This window comes from Cucurbita moschata, unplaced genomic scaffold (assembly GCF_002738365.1).
Source record: "Cucurbita moschata cultivar Rifu unplaced genomic scaffold, Cmos_1.0 Cmo_Scf00030, whole genome shotgun sequence".
Classification (NCBI taxonomy): domain Eukaryota; kingdom Viridiplantae; phylum Streptophyta; class Magnoliopsida; order Cucurbitales; family Cucurbitaceae; genus Cucurbita; species Cucurbita moschata.
In genome coordinates this window covers 2,602,543-2,618,571 of record NW_019268546.1, presented here as the reverse complement: position 1 = coordinate 2,618,571, position 16,029 = coordinate 2,602,543, and the positions used below count along the sequence as shown (strand labels likewise).

The 16,029-nt window shown below is 37.9% G+C and overlaps 4 protein-coding genes across 5 annotated transcripts in view; 2 read left to right on the top strand and 2 right to left on the bottom strand.

Annotated features, from left to right (window-relative positions):
• The window catches only part of LOC111464516 (probable sulfate transporter 3.4), a 4,524-nt gene extending 2,085 nt beyond the window's left edge, over window positions 1–2,439 (top strand). Inside the window, exons 5-13 of the mRNA XM_023108744.1 lie at window positions 117–182; window positions 302–415; window positions 530–646; window positions 743–869; window positions 973–1,259; window positions 1,336–1,526; window positions 1,625–1,710; window positions 1,812–1,888; window positions 1,991–2,439. Of these exons, the coding sequence (XP_022964512.1) occupies window positions 117–182; window positions 302–415; window positions 530–646; window positions 743–869; window positions 973–1,259; window positions 1,336–1,526; window positions 1,625–1,710; window positions 1,812–1,888; window positions 1,991–2,134 (1,209 nt within the window). The 3' untranslated portion in view covers window positions 2,135–2,439. The remainder of the gene's footprint in view (window positions 1–116; window positions 183–301; window positions 416–529; window positions 647–742; window positions 870–972; window positions 1,260–1,335; window positions 1,527–1,624; window positions 1,711–1,811; window positions 1,889–1,990) is intronic.
• Window positions 2,440–2,945: 506 nt separating this feature from the next.
• Window positions 2,946–5,668, bottom strand: LOC111464518 (protein SYS1 homolog). Its single transcript, XM_023108747.1, has 3 exons — window positions 4,769–5,668; window positions 3,680–3,906; window positions 2,946–3,415 (listed from the first exon to the last, which is right to left on the bottom strand). The coding sequence occupies exons 1-3, from the start codon at window positions 4,990–4,992 to the stop codon at window positions 3,408–3,410; spliced, it is 459 nt and encodes a 152-aa protein (XP_022964515.1). The 5' UTR covers window positions 4,993–5,668; the 3' UTR covers window positions 2,946–3,407.
• Window positions 5,669–6,832: 1,164 nt separating this feature from the next.
• On the top strand, window positions 6,833–8,740 carry LOC111464248 (trihelix transcription factor ASIL1-like). The gene has a single exon (XM_023108361.1). The coding sequence runs from the start codon at window positions 7,430–7,432 to the stop codon at window positions 8,603–8,605; it is 1,176 nt and encodes a 391-aa protein (XP_022964129.1). The 5' UTR covers window positions 6,833–7,429; the 3' UTR covers window positions 8,606–8,740.
• Window positions 8,741–8,835: 95 nt separating this feature from the next.
• On the bottom strand, window positions 8,836–14,373 carry LOC111464247 (heat shock 70 kDa protein 15-like). Of its 2 annotated transcripts, none has more exons than XM_023108359.1 (10): window positions 14,235–14,373; window positions 12,324–13,553; window positions 11,834–12,052; window positions 11,651–11,746; window positions 11,356–11,562; window positions 10,485–10,679; window positions 10,253–10,399; window positions 9,982–10,131; window positions 9,772–9,902; window positions 8,836–9,419 (listed from the first exon to the last, which is right to left on the bottom strand). In XM_023108359.1, the coding sequence occupies exons 2-10, from the start codon at window positions 13,491–13,493 to the stop codon at window positions 9,203–9,205; spliced, it is 2,532 nt and encodes an 843-aa protein (XP_022964127.1). In that variant the 5' UTR covers window positions 13,494–13,553; window positions 14,235–14,373; the 3' UTR covers window positions 8,836–9,202. The 2 variants fall into 2 exon arrangements, with proteins under 2 accessions (XP_022964127.1, XP_022964128.1); XM_023108360.1 differs by having other exon boundaries at window positions 12,324–13,532; window positions 14,235–14,371.
• Between the last annotated feature and the right edge of the window lie 1,656 nt (window positions 14,374–16,029).

Sequence of the window (16,029 nt, the reverse complement as noted above, 5' to 3'; positions counted from 1 at the left end):
TTTTTTTTTTTTTTTTTTTTTTTGTTTTCATGGGTTTGATTTTGATATTCTAGAAGTTCTTGATGGGGCCTCTTTTTGTTCCTTTATTTTTCTAACTTGGTGCAATTAATGTGCAGTGGTCTTGGCAAACTATTGTTTTAGGCTCCATTTTCCTACTCTTTCTTCTGGGAACGAGACATATAGTAAGTGGCTTTATGTTTTTCACAAATTTTATCATTACTGTAATTTTGTTTAGAAAATGAACATAAGTCACAAGAACAATAGTTCTGGTTCTAATTCGTTCTATCGTACACGACTACAGAGTATCAAGAAACCAAAGCTTTTCTGGATTTCAGCAGCTGCTCCACTGACATCAGTTATATTGTCCACTATTTTAGTCTTCCTTCTTAGAGACAAAGTTCCTGGAATCTCAGTGGTACGAACGGATACTTTTAAACTTCGAATTTGTACATTGAAACTGATATCATTTTCTGGAGGATGCTTCACTTAAACCACATATTGATTTTCTCTTTTGGTGTTCTTTTGATAGATTGGTCATTTGCCAAAGGGCATCAATCCACCATCTTTGAACATGCTGTACTTTACTGGTCCTCAATTGGCACTTGCCATAAAAACTGGCATTATAACTGGAATTCTCTCGCTGACTGTAAGTATTTGTTTTCACAAAGATGTTAATACAGATTATAGGCATGACTCGGTGGCTGAACAATCCTTTTCGTTTTGTTTTTTTTAATAACATTAGGAAGGAATTGCCGTAGGAAGGACGTTCGCTGGTTTGAAAAACTATCAAGTGGATGGGAATAAAGAAATGATGGCCATTGGTTTTATGAACATGGCTGGATCTTGTTCTTCCTGCTATGTCACAACAGGTGTTTGTTACCATCCTCTGCCGTACTGTCTCAAAGACGTTATTTGGTGTTGCAACTTAAAGAAATTAGTAATTAACTCTTTGGTTTGGGATCAATGTTTCAGGGTCATTTTCTCGATCGGCTGTGAATTATAATGCCGGGGCACAAACAGCAGTCTCAAATGTTGTGATGTCTGCAACCGTGCTCATAACGTTGTTGTTTCTGATGCCACTGTTCCATTATACTCCAAATTTCATCCTAGCAGCCATCATTATAACAGCAGTAATTGGGCTAATTGATTACCAAGCAGCCTGTAGGTTATGGAAAGTTGACAAGCTTGATTTCGTAGCTTGTGTTTGTTCTTTCTTCGGCGTTCTTTTCATCTCAGTTCCGTTGGGTCTTGCCATTGCAGTAAGTTTCCTGATTGCTATGGAATTAGTTAATTGAACTGTAACAGGTCATGCCATTAACACATTGGTATTTTCAGGTTGGAGTATCTATTTTCAAGATTCTTCTGCATGTCACGAGGCCGAACACCATGGTCTTGGGGAATATTTCTGGGACTCAAATATTCCAAAACATCGACCGATACCGAGAAGCCTCAAGGGTGCCTTCGTTCCTCATTCTTGCCATTGAATCTCCAATCTACTTTGCAAACTCGACATACCTACAAGAAAGGTGAGCTTGATATAATATAAATCTTCTATATATCTTGTGGATGAGTCTGCTGGAGCAATCATCTCACCAATAACATATCCATCCTGTCTTGTGTGCAGGATTCTAAGGTGGATTAGGGAAGACGAAGAGCGAATAAAAGCGACGAACGACAGTCCACTGAAATGTGTAATCCTAGACATGACAGGTACGTTGAGTAAACAATTTTACTCAGCTGGTAGAAAAGAAGCCTTTTTTAAGATTATCCCGCCCGTAAAGTCGCTCACACTTATCATATGTTTTTCTCAGCTGTAACATCCATAGACACAAGTGGTATAGAAGCAGTATGTGAAATTAGGAAGATCTTGATGCAAAAATCACTACAGGTAAGATCAGATCCATGTGGCTACAACTGCTTGTACAACAAAAACGTTTTCCATGAAATTTTTCACTGATCGACATTTCTGTATTTGTTTCGTTTTGTATAGTTTGTTCTTGCAAATCCAGTTGCAAACGTGATGGAAAAACTGTATAAATCAAAGGCCTTGGAGCAATTCGAGTTCAACGGTCTCTACCTCTCAGTCGGAGAAGCTGTGATGGACATTTCTTCTTTGTGGAAGAGGCAGCCATAACTTATCTTCAAGGTTTAGCATAGAGGAAAGAGTGTGAAAGAAATAGATAGATAACTGGTCGATAAGGAGAGTTTTTCCTTTTCCTCTTAGGGATATGAAAACACATTCCATTCCATCATTTAGCTAGCAATTAGAAGAGGCAATGAAATGTTTTCAGCCCTTTGCTCTTATCTTGACAATGAGGCTACCATCCACCAATTACCTTCAAGCAATCTCAGAGTTGTTTAGTTTAGTGTCAAACGTTTAGAGCAAAAGCTTAACAAAATTTTGTACTTTCATTATTACATCATTTACAAATTCTCACAGGAAACCAGTGCAGAACTACAATTTAGTGCTTCTAAGTTCATAAAAAAACTCAAAAAGTGGATGAACTTTACCCTTTAGGAAAAGGCATCTTATACCAAGCTTGAAGCATTAGCCTCATTGAAAAAACAAACAAAATTAAGGTTATGCTGATTCCAAACTGCATTACAGTATTCAAAAGTTAGACCACCACCAAAAGGGACCCTTCAGTATTTTAATGATCTTAATCGAATATTTGAGCATTTAACAGCTCGTTCGGCCACGCAACTTTATAAGATTGTGATTCAATAGCTAATAAAAACATATTTGAACTTGTGAAGATTGCATCGTTCTTTTTAATTGTGTGTGCAATCTGATTGTGGAAGAAGTGGACACTTTCAATTATTGCCTACAAATCTTTATAAGATGCTTTGAAGCGTAAGAAGAACGCTTAAAGCAGTACCAAAAATAAAGAAACAGAGACCATATAATGGTGACAATGAAGGGCTTTTATGAAGAGGAAAGCAAGAGTATCAAAGCAATAATAGAAAACAAAAGCAATCCAACAGAATTCTCCTTTAGTTTCCATATTAAATTCTGATTATCATCATCATGGCTTTTCACTGTCATTGAAACTTCAGAAGAGCAAGAAAGAAAGAGAATAAAGAAGTTTCCTTTCCAAACTAAGCTGTAAACTCATCCGTGTGAGGAGTTAAAAAGAGAAAAGAACAAATGAATCGAGCTCATATGCCTATATGAAAGTGAGCTCTTTCCCCCAAGAACTTCATGGAACTCATGTAAACCCTCCAATCATTTGAAACACTAGTTTATAATAATCCAGTGCACCAATAATGCCAGTTTTTCCAATATCTCAAAGAGATTCTTCTTCCTTGATACTAATTTGATCTGGCTAGGCAGATTTAATAAGATAGGCCACTGAAATTCACACACATCAACAGGTGGTTCTTGCAATTTGAACTTCCCTAAAAGCTCAAACATCTGCACCAAAATATGCTCAATGTTATATGCTACAACTAAATCTGCTTCTCAGTGAGAGGGACCAAAACTTATGACCACTCAGATGTGATCCAACCCTTTTATGTACATATCAGAACATGTTAAACTCAATTGAAAATCCAAGCATAAAATTTGTGTAGTAGCAAGTATGTTTTGTTTTGGCAGTCTATGTTAGTTGTTACTACTATAAATTATGAATGTCAAAGAAGATTCTTTTGTTCATTTCATTGAGGAAAGAAGCCTTACTCGAACGCAATCGTGTTATGGGAATCTCTCGCAGTTCACGTTTGATACACAGATATTCACCCAGCAAAGACATCACTACAAGCCCTGTACCATTCACAACCCACCATGTCATCGACGAAGGCCACCCTCCATAAGCGATACAGATGAAAAGGTGGAGTATATAGAGTGTGGCCGCAAAATCTAAGCACTTCTTTGCTCTTTCAATCAAATAAACCAAAAATCCTGCCCTGCATTACAATAAAATAGTAATGGTGAGAGAAGCTGACAACATAAACAATATGAAGATGAAGAAAAATATTCAAAACCGACTACTTTAACGCATTTGATAAGCTTAATTTTCAAAGAAATTCATGGGTGGAAGTAGGGGTTATAAGCTTAATTTTCAAAACTCTCCAACCAATTCCCCGGTTGGAAGAGAGTGTTATTCTCATCAGGAAAACGTAACAATACTATAGAGGTGTCGTTTAGGGTAACATTCAGCCGAATCAAGATCAATTAGTCGATACCATTCCAAAACTACGTTACTATTCCCAACCCCGAGCCCAATTGAAAACACCATTTAGGAAAAGCTTCCATTCTGTAGAGTTTCATATATTTAAATGTTTACCATGTGAATTTCTGCGATGGCAACAGACAAAAACATTGAAATTCACATCAATTGCAGAAGGAACCACAAATAGATACAGCAAACCATTAAGAAGAACAAACTTCGACATCAAAAAGTTACAGCAACTACAGGTTACAACAAAAATGGCCTCATTACATAATTAGAGATAAGAACAAAATCATTAATATTGACATTCAAACAAACCATTTCATGGTTAACAATAAAAACAACATCAGCGAGGTTGATTAATCTATTTAATTCCAAATGATCTAACAATGGTTCGATAGGATGCAACTTCTCCAAACTATTGTCAAATATTCCTAACAATCCAATGCATAGTGATTCAAACAACATATGGAATGAGGAGATTCAAATGAACATGGTGGAGAGATTCTTGGTCAAGAGTGTATGCATCAACTAGTCTGTGGTTATATACATAATACCGAATATGGAGGAGAAAAAAAGTAAAACAGAGTTCTTACCCAGCAAGCGCAGTTAGCAGGAATGAAGCAATAACACACAAACCAGTGGCCGTAGAGACAGTTAGTGTAGCATAATCAAAGAAGTAAACAAGGCTGATTCGAGAAACACGAGTCCCAACTAGAGTCGCCAGCAGAATGCCAAGAGTCAGGTAATACAAACATTGAAGGCAAACAATTTGGGCAACAATTAGCCATGGATCCCATACCAATGCACCATAGAACATGACTTCACCACTCACTCGGTCCTAACTTCAACAGAACCCAACTTCTTTCAGTATAAACCAAATATAAATTACGAACTCGTGGAGTGAAGAACAGTCGATTTCCCAACAATAAAGGACTTATTATCTATCCATTTCACGCTCTCAAATTGACAATAAAATCCAACATATGCCCATTTCTCTTCGTGAATTTGTCGTCCCTTCGGAATAGAACTCCCTAAAATCTTCGTAACGATGATTTTACGATCTCGTTTCATTCGATCTGAAACAAACAAATCGTACATCCACCCATACTAAAAGCCAAACAATATGTATCTAGAGTAACATTCAAAATCAAAGAGAGAAGTGAATCCCAATTCCCTAAAAAATTCAACCCTAGATATCAAATAAATTCCAATTCCCTACAGAATCCAACCCTAGAAATCAAATAAATCCCAAATTCGCTAATACAACGAACGCACCGCAATGCGAATAAGAATAAGATCAAACATGAAACATGTAAAACCGTCAATCTTAAGATCGAGAAGAGACAAAATTTAGGCTTCCGAGCAAATTTCGTTCCCCTTTTTTCTTCTGAAATTTTAGGTCGTGTTGTTCTGCTCCGGAGAATTTCGTTTGTGGAGATGCGCTACAGTTGTAAACTCGTGTAAAATCCAAGCTTTCATTACTTCCAGAAAGCAAATGTTACTACGTTCATAATTAGTCTTAATTACTGCACTGGGCCCCACATTTCATTCTCTTTTTAATTAAATTACAAATTTAACCTGTAAAATTCAAATTCATATGTAATTTATTAATTATTTTTTAGGAATTAAAAAATTAACTTGTTACTGACCAAAAACATAAATTTAGAATAGTTCGAGTACACCGTTAGCAAATATTATCCGGTTTCGCCTGTATATATCGTCTTTAGCCTCATGGTTTTAAACTGCATTTGGTAGAGAGATGTTACAGGCCAACGTGGACAATATGTGCTTGTGACGGACTTGAGCTGTTACAAATGGTTACAATGGTAACAAAGCCAGACACAAGACATGTGTCAACAAGGATGCTCGCGCTCAAGGGAGGTGGATTGTTGAAGAGGGAAACAAATCATTCCTTATAAACGTGTGAAAATTTCTACCTAAACATATGTGTTTTAAAACCGTGAGGCTAACAACGATATGTTACGAGCCAAAACAAAAAATATCGGCTAGCGGTAACTTAGGCAGGCAACCAATTGAGTATGTTCTCGAGAAATAAGGAGCTAAAATTGCAAATAAACTCTCCAACTTCTCTCACAAAGAATCATAAACATTTGGCTATAAGAAGAAAAGAAAAAACAAAGTTAGATTCATATTATTGAAGACGAACCACAAACCTTTCGACCTTTTGTTTTCCTATCCCTACTAACCCGACCCCATTTTCCTGCTCCAACGAACGAAATGATTTTTATACCCTTTTTGGTATCTCCATACTGCGGTTTTTTCGAAGTTCAATGTCATTTTCGTAATATCAGACTAATTTTGTGGATCCACGTGGATATTTAACAACATGAACATTTGGCATTGCACTTTAACCACAACAATATCAAGCCACGTAGGACGAGGTCGGTCTAGTCAGCAACCAGCTTGTGTTATGCTGCCATGTCACTGCCTCCATCTCCTCGGAAGTTAGAAAGAGTATATCGTTGAAAAAATAAAAATATTAAAGGGCCTGCAAGGAGCCACGGCCCAATAACAACCATCGAATAACTACAGCCCAATAAAATTCCAAATCGGCCCATTAACCACCACTTAAGGCCCAAATTAAGAGGCCCAAAAAACGCAGTAGTAAATTTCTACGTACGTTAGCAGCAACCAGATGATATCCCGTGTCTTACTCCCTCGTCTGTTCTCTTGTTTGCTTCGAAAGCCTTGTTTCATCCATCTTTCTTCAAATCCATTCGTACTCCAGCTTTAAGAACAACAACAAACTTCAGCTTAATCGCGCAGCTGCATAAATCTTGGATTTCTCACCTCTTTGCTTGAGGTAAGAGCTTGTGGCCTCTGGTATTCTCGAAATCTTGGTTCATCTTTGAAATTAGGGCTTTTAGAGAACCACAAAGTTTTATGTTGTATGTTGTTTCAATCTTCCGTTCGAATGGGCATTATAGAGCTATGTTCGCACGATCTTGTCCTGCTGTCGAGAAGGTAGAGTAGTTAGCTATTGATTTCTCCGCTCTCTTCTCGTCGATGAATTGAGGTTTCTCGCATCTCGAATCTTTTTCGGATCTTGGACGAGATATAGGGATTTGAGGGAGGGTTTTTGTTGAGTGTTGATCCAAGACGGGTTTATTAAGAGTGAAGGAGTAGGATTATTGTGAGATCGATTGGTAAGAAGTGTTTAATCTTGTTCTGGAAAGTAAAGTTGTTTTTACTCTAATCGCACTCTGGGATTGTCTGCTGTTGTTTGATCTCAAATGGACGACGACAACGGAGAAGAGAGGTATCCTTTATCCAAACGTTACAGTGGAAACCATCGGGAAAGTTATAGTTCTGTACCTCGTTCAAAGGTTCCTCTCCGAGATGCTCCTTATTCAAGGCCAGTCAGCAATCGTTATGTGGAAGATGATGTCGAAGATGACGATGAAGAGGATGAAGGACAGGGGGAGGAGGATGATGAGAATGATCAGAACAATGGTTTTGCTCACACAAGCGATGAAGTAGATGATGGTGATGACGAGGATGATTATGATATGGATGAAGACGACAAGCAGAACAGTACTATCAAACGAGATGATGCTGATTTGGAAAGACACCCCAAGAAGCGGCGTTTGAAGAGCTTGGCATCAAGTTATGAACTTGCTCCTCATGTTCCGGCTCCATCATCTGCTACTCCTGCTCAAAAATTATTTGTTGGGGGCAGGAATTCATTGATGGATTGGAATGAACATGAAACAGTTGTTCTTCTAGACGCGTGGGGCGAACGGTTTCTTCAACACGGGAGGAAAAGTCTCCGATCTGAGGAATGGCAAGAGGTTGCTGAGAAGGTATCAGAGGTCTCTAAGATAGAGAGGACGGACACACAATGCCGAAACCGCCTTGATACGTTGAAGAAAAAGTATAAAAAGGAAAAATCGAAGTCGACAGAATTAGGTGGTTCTACCAGCAAATGGGTTTACTTTAAGAAGTTGGACATGTTAATGTCTTCACCCCCAAACCAAGGAGGCCTATCGTGTGGCTTAGACTCGGGGGAGTATGTGTTCATGAACCCTAGAGCTTATCTAAACCGTGCAAACGGGTTCGATGAGATGAGAGATAGCCCCGAAAATTCGGAATCTGATGATGGTGAGGATGACGAACTCGAGGGACTTCCACCGAAGAAAAGGATGTATGGGAGGAACCGTTGCGATGGGACTTCATTCAGGATGCTAGCTAACTCCATTCACAAGTTCAGTGAGATTTATGAGAAAATAGAGAGCAGCAAAAGACATCAAATGATGGAGTTAGAGAAGATGAGGATGGATTTCTTGAGAGATTTAGAGTTGCAGAAAAGGCATATTATGGAGAGAGCACAGGCTGAGATTGCGAAACTTAGGCAGGGCGACGATGACGACAGGGACTATGGTGCCCCTGCCAAGAGTACCAATGGATAATGTAATCTTACTATTTCTTACATATGCTGTTTGTATAATAGATGGGAGGCCCCTTCCCCTGTTGATTTCTCAATATATTCGATGGAACCTTTCTTACATTTGACAACACAATGACACAGTTCTGCATTTCATGTTTCAATTCGCTGATTGGCCAGAAGAAAATGGGTACACAAAACGGTCGAGGATACCAATTACAATGGAGTTGGGCAGGAAGCTGGCATATTCAGATCAAAGAAAATGAGCAAAAATGATCTATTTAATGATTCTTTTTGGAGTTCAAAATAGTATAGAGAATCGCCGTAAATGCAGAAAAGACGAGTATGAGCCTCGGCAACGAGAGGCCATTAATAACACTAACATTTCTCCGAAAATTTTCCTCTTAAAAGAACGGATTGCTGAAAAAGACTCGCTCCAGCAAGAAAACAAAGCCCTAGCAAAAACAACCAAATACAAAACGCTTCACAAGTGATTCCACAAGTCAAATACAAGCCAGCCTTCCACCCACCATCATTCATCAGCTCACCAAGTTTCAATATTTTTTTTTGTTTGGCTCGATAGTAGTTCGTCATAAATAACAAAGGCAAGCATTCGACTAGATTAAGCAGCAGCACTCGAAGGTTCTGGTTTTTCCGTGTCCATTGGCTCTGTAGAAGCTGAGGACACCTCAGTTTCACCAGCTCCCTTCCGGTTCGGACTTGCGCCAGCATTAGAAGTTGCACTGGCATCCCCTCCTTGCTGCTCACTGCCCTGAGGAGCTGGTGGAGGTGTCTCAGGCGCAGCTGGCTTGGGTTTCGTCATTATTGGTCTGCAAAACCTGCATGAATGCAACAAATACATACTCCAGGCATCAGAAAACAATCAGTTGATCAACCAAACATTATTTCCATTGAAAAAGTACGAACTGTAATGAATGCTGAAGTTAAAAGTGAGCAAGCACACAAGATAAAGGAATCTAATACGATGTGGAAGTATTCCAATTTGAGACTTCCAGAGAAAAAAATAACCTCAAGAATCCTAGATCAAATGAATGGACCAAGGGTTTGAATTTGAGATTGCTTTATAATAAACGACTTTTATGTGAAAGCACCTCCTTGAGCACCTTTAGTCGAAACAGGGCTCAACACTAATTAGTGATTTATTTAAAGTAATTAGAAAGGATGGGTAACCTGTCAAGTGCTTCAGCTTTCTTTCTCACATCAGCAGAATAGAGGACTGGTGTAGAATGTTTGGGTAGAGAGTCCTGGTGCTGCTTTTTCTCTCTTAACCAGGCCTCAGCTTCCACACACTCATTCAAGACCTGCAGAATATTTTGACAAAGGGGTAACGTTACACAGCCACCCGAACATAAATCATGAAGAGACAGAAACAAGTAATACCTTCTGTTTTTCAGAAATGTCGATGTGGTCAAATTTAGGATCAGCTGACATTGCTGCTTCCCTGTAACTGTTGATGCAGTAAGCAAGTTGATCAATCACAGTTCCTCTCTCCGTGTACTCCTTGAAACGCTCCTCTATTGGGTTACCTTGCTGCAAATTATGTCCAACGTCAGAATGCAGCCAAAGACCACAAACAAAAAAAAGGACTAATTCTTGTAATCAATATATCATCATTTTCTTCCTGGCTGAAAACTTGAAACATATCACTTACCTTCTTCAACTCCTCAAGCTTAGCTATGTAGACTCCCTTCGTTTCATCCTCTCCATCCTCATAAAGCCAATCTTCAACCTCCTGAAGTTTGGCAGAAAGCTCCTCTCTCTGTGAATCAGTGACGAACTCCTGGTATTTATCATGCAGCTGGGGACACAAAAAGCATTCATCCGTTAAATTTCAATTCACACTCGAGAGAGCTTGTCATAAAAATATGGAAGTTGTAGCTTGCCTTGTTTCTCATTTCATATACATATGCCTCGACAGCATTTTTCTTCTCTTTGGTTTCCTCCATAACCCGATCCTGTAAAGCCATTTCAAACTCCTTTTCCACTGCCTTCTGTACATCAGCTGATGCCAATCCACCATAAACCAATTCTACCACGGGGATATTGGTTTTCTTAACCTTCTTCTTTGGTGCTTCGACCTAAATGCCAAGAGGTTAGCCATGTACAACACAAAAACCACCTAACCCACAAAATGCCATCGTCTACTTGATGCTCAAATAATGGAACACCGATATGGCTAGTGAACCAACAAGCAAAGGTAATCCAACTCAAAAGGACTCTGAGAGCTTTTAACTACTTAAAAAAATCATTATGTAAAATATACGTAATTTAAGAACATAATAATAAGTTTGGGAAATTTATATATTTTCAAAAAACTATTCAACTTATTATTCAACACAATGAAATCTGAAACCTGTACGGGATGGATTCATCATTTCCTCTAATTATGAGGAAAGAAGAAAAAGTGAAAAGGATTAGTGAAATTGTTGTTGGAATCACCAAATTTTACTCAAGTTCTGAAATATTACTTATAAACATTTCATTTAATAAAAATAAAAATGGAATTTAGGTGTCAAGAGAAACCAAAAGAAAATCAGAAACATGACGAAGGAAATAGAACGAGAAGAGGGGGCAAAAAAAAAAGGATAAAGAGAGGAGGGCATATAATAAAACAAACTAGAAAAGGAACAGAGTTTAGTAAAACTACTGCAGAAAGTACGTATAAACAAACAGCATATCTATTACTACACTTAATATCTATATTGGCAGTGACAAAATAAAGCTGTGGAGGAGATGGAACTCCCCGCTACTTACCTTGGCATCCGTCTCCATCTGGGCAGATTGGTCTCCTAACTCAGCACCACCATTCTCAGCTCCAGCATCTGTGCTTCCCTTGGCATCTTGCATGTTAACATCGTTCTCGTTAGAACTGGGAGGGGCATCAGATGAAGCATCATCAGTCTCCATTTTAGCTGACTGATCTCTGGTAACTGGAACCTCTACTTCCTCCTCCTCTAACAGCTAAACATACAGAGATTCCCCCTTCAGAGAAGATTAAAGACAAACATAGACCAACAGTACAACAAACAAAGACCTATAGAAGACTTACTGTGGCTGATTCAACAGAAACAATTCCGTGCAAATTAAGTCGAACCTTCACCTTCACCTTTGCCCTTCCACCTTTTGAAGATTGAAAAGGACCAATCTGGATATGCACATTACCCACAACTTAATCTCAATGATTACAAGATAGCAAATGCTCAAGCTACTCAATTTGAATGTTAACCCTCACCGTGTAGGTACTGATCTTCGCTTGCTGATCACAATCAGTATAATGTACATCAACACTAAATGTGCCGGACCTATAAAATGTAAGAGCCTTGACACTGGGTATGGGATTCCCCTTGGGGAAAACAACAGTGCTCTGCTGATTGTCCACTGCTCCATTTTGAGGATCTGAAGCAGCACCCTTCCACGAGAGAGCTATAGAAAATGGAAAGTTCTCGTTTACCTTCAAAAGAGCAAACCAATAAATCAGAGGGAAAATGCAAAAAACAGGCATCCGGCCAAGGGTTTTTCACTCACTTCACACAGTACGCATATAACAAATTCAGCAGAAAAACAGAGATAATTTACTCAAAAATCAATTGCTAACAAATCATAATCCTCGGCACATCTTTGTACTTTCATGTTACATAAAAGTATATAAAAAAAAGGTTCGTAGAAACCATGTTAGTTGGAGGAGAACTGCAAGGGAAAAGTTTGAGATTAGTCGCTCTTACCTGAAATTCTCGCACTTTGAATGTGGGACTGAGGATAGCACACTGAAGGGCACAACCTCTAGCAACACACTCGCTTGCATTCATAGTACGCCTAGGCTCCTTCTTGAAGAACTCGGTCAATATTTTTATTACAGCTGGGACACGAGAACCTGAACCAACAACTTCAACAATGTGGACATTATCAACGGTAAGACCAGCTTCTGCAAGTGCTTGCTCCAAAGGTCCTTTCACACGTTCTAATATTGGAATACTTATTTGTTCGAATTCTTCCCGTTTAATGATTCCCCTCACATCTTTCTCATCCATCAAACATTCTATGTTTAAAGGTGCGACAGGATTTGCACTAAGAACTTTCTTAAGCTTCTCACAAGCAGTGCGGAGCCTTAGACAAGCCCTTGCATTCTGATAAACATCTATTTTGTACTCGCCTTTGAACTTTTCTGCAAAGTGATGAAATAATACCTCATCAAAGTCTCTGCCACCAAGGGACTGATCAGATGAATGGGCCAACACTTTCAACTGACCCTTCTTAAAGCCAGCAATGCACACTTGCATGCTTGCATGTCCAATATCAACAAATGCCACGTTCAACTGATCATTTTCAGGCAAATCAGTTTTATATATACCATAAGCCAAGGCTGTTGCAGTAGTTTCATGCATCAAGCGAAGGGGATGCAACCCTGCAATTGTAGCTGCATCTAATACAGCTCTTCTCTGAAGATCAGTGAAATAAACCGGGATTCCTATGCAGCAATCAACCACCGCGGCATTAAGATTTTTCTCCGCAATGCCTTTCAGATTTGAAAATAGCATACCCAACACCTGGGTTGGCGTAAAAGTTTTTACCTCACCCAGGTAACGGACATGAACTAAAGGAAAGCCATCAGGCCCCTCGGTTACAGAAAACGGCAATGACTGAATATCCTTTTGCAAGCTTGGTTCAGAGAATTTACGGCCAATCAATCTCTTAATCTGAGAGATCGAATTCTTGATGTTCATCATAATTGACGCTGCACCAGCTGTCCCAATAAATCGCTGCTTGTCACCAAAGCTGACAATAGCCGGAGTTTCCCGCTTGGATTCATCATTGAGAACAACATCAATACCTCGCTGCCTTGCAACAGCTACAATGCAGCTCTCGTTACCAAAATCAAAACCAACAACGCTCATCTTGAAAGAGATTGAACCGATATGTCAAAAACAATCGGCCTGTCAAAAAAATGGAAGAACCTGAAATATTAATGAATGTTGTTATTATCAATAGGAAAAAGATATGCAATCGAATTTCCTTTAGAAGAACCGCATCAGTGATTATTGTAACGAGTATAGTTCGCGGGAACTACTGTAGTAGCAATCAGTATGCCAACTTGCGTATTTGATCGAAAAAAATCGTTCAAATAAAATTCAAACAGAGAAACGAAAGAAGAAACGAAAGAAGAACCGAAATAAACACAGCCACAAGTCCAACAAAAACAATCCGTTGATTTCACTTCGTCAAACTCGAGGCGATAGGTATCCAAATCCGTACAATAACACTCTCCATATACTTATTGCCATATCAGTGTGTTAAAACATTTCAAGAAACAGATCAAACATGGAAACCACAAAACACATTAAATACATGAAATAATCAACAAAATGTTCCATAACAAACTAGGTCGAAATGCTTTAACCAGTAATTAAAGCTAAGAACAAAAAGAAAAAGTGAAGCAATAGATTCATTCCTAGAAACGGCAATACGAGCAGAATTGATAGAAATGTAAAATCAAAACACTCCGAATCTGAAGAAAACAAATCTAGTAAGAGACAAAGAAGTTGGAAATGGCCGCATCGAGGAAGCAAAACGCTCAGATCTACAGCTGAAGAACAAGAAAACGAGAATCAATACAACAGCGGCGTATGGAAACAAACCTTCAGAGCGATCCGAACAGCAAGAGCGATGGAAAGGACGAGAGATTTAATTCTTGGGTTCTGGAACTCTCCACAAGACCGCGCTTATAAAAGAAAAGGGCTACGTACCACTTTCGAGGGCTTTCTGTGGAATTTTCAAGTTTTATAAATAACAAATTAATATTATTTATTTATATATATATATATATTGTTCTGTTTCTTTAATTTTGATTTTATTTTCCGATTCGAGGGGCAGCCTTTAGAACTGGAGACGTCGTGACTCGTGGTCCCTAGAGTCGTCTAGATAGATACTGAAGTTCTAGAAAGATCTATACGCACTCTGCATTTTCATTTTCCACGTTTGTTCAACGCTGGACTGGGCCTTCTGGCCCGCCCTCCCTTCTTCAAAACATTTTGGGCCCGACCCTCTGCAAAGGCCCAATATTCTTTTATTTCTCTTTTTATTATTTAAACTTAAATAAGTCAAGGACTATTTTGTGGCTTTTTTTTTTTTTAATTAATTTAAAATTAATCTTATAAGACTACCTCTTTTTTTTTTTTAAGTAAAAAGTAATGGAAATAAGTTCGTTATTCTTATGAGAACAGTATTCCTCGTTTATAAATCCAATGATCTTCTACTAAATTAACAGGGACTCACCCTCAATAATCCTCAACAAAAGGCCTTCCCAATCCTTTTTTCTCTTTCAATTCTATCAATTTATAGTTTATTTTAGTTCAAGCTTTTTCTCGATTTTTTTTATTTATAATTTTTTTCAAAAAAATATTAATATCAAAGATAAATTTTTTTCAATTTTTGTATGGTTGTAGTAATCTAATAATATTTTATAAATGAAGTATAATATAATTTTAACTAGAATGTTAAAATCTCAAATTTTAATATTAAAATCTAGTTTTCTACCGTTCAAAATTTTTATTATATATATATATATAGAGGTCGAATACAATCCTATAATCTCGTCTCCAGTCCCATATAATAACTAGAGAAATCTCCCATTGGGACCCTCCCCATTTCCCATTTAAACTGAAATTTAGCAAAGTAGAAGACAATAGTATAATCTCATCCCAAATAGTAACGGGAGAAATCTCTTTTCTAGACCCTTCTCACTCACAGTTTAACCTGAAATTTAGCAAGGTCGAAAATGATATAATATAATAATTTCTTTTCTAGACCCTTCTCATTCACTGTTTAAACTGAAATTTAGCAAGGCCGAAAATGATATAATATAATAATCTCTTTTCTAGACCCTTCTCATTTACTGTTTAAACTGAAATTAGCAAGGTCTTTTAATATAATCTTGTCCCAAACTCCATATAGTAGCGAGAGAAATCTCTCATCAAGGCCCTCTTCGTTCCCAATTTAAACTGAAAGACAATAATATAATCTCGTCCGAAGCCACGTACAGTAACAAGACCCTCATCATTCTTGATTTAAAATTGAATTTTATGAGAGTCGAACAAAATAATATAATCTATGGAAAAATCTTCTCTCACTGACACACTCAGCTCCCAATTTAAACAGAAATTATGTACTAAATTCCAAGTGGGTTCGATGGGCCCAAATATGTAAGAAGTTCAATCAACATCTCTCCTTGTCTTGTTATAAACACACTCTCAGCCATTTTCCTTCCAAATTTGTAGGTCTAAAGTTTTGATTATAAATTTCAGAAGGTAAATTTAGATCGGAGTTTATTTGAATTTCTGCACATTAATGTAACATTTGAGATTAATGTAACATTGGAGATTAATGTAACAGAATTTACCCAAAAAAAAAAAAAAAAAAAAAAAAAAAAAAAAA

Excerpts from the sequence above, each read along its gene's own strand:
- LOC111464518 (XM_023108747.1), bottom strand. The coding sequence starts at position 4,992 with ATGTTCTATGGTGCATTGGTATGGGATCCATGGCTAATTGTTGCCCAA. Across the intron at positions 3,907-4,768 it reads CTGCTAACTGCGCTTGCTGG|GGCAGGATTTTTGGTTTATT; the intron begins GTAAGAACTCTG and ends ATTGTAATGCAG.
- LOC111464248 (XM_023108361.1), top strand. The coding sequence starts at position 7,430 with ATGGACGACGACAACGGAGAAGAGAGGTATCCTTTATCCAAACGTTAC.
- LOC111464247 (XM_023108359.1), bottom strand. The coding sequence starts at position 13,493 with ATGAGCGTTGTTGGTTTTGATTTTGGTAACGAGAGCTGCATTGTAGCT. Across the intron at positions 11,747-11,833 it reads CGAAGATCAGTACCTACACG|ATTGGTCCTTTTCAATCTTC; the intron begins GTGAGGGTTAAC and ends GTGCATATCCAG. Across the intron at positions 11,563-11,650 it reads TTTCTGTTGAATCAGCCACA|CTGTTAGAGGAGGAGGAAGT; the intron begins GTAAGTCTTCTA and ends CTGTATGTTTAG.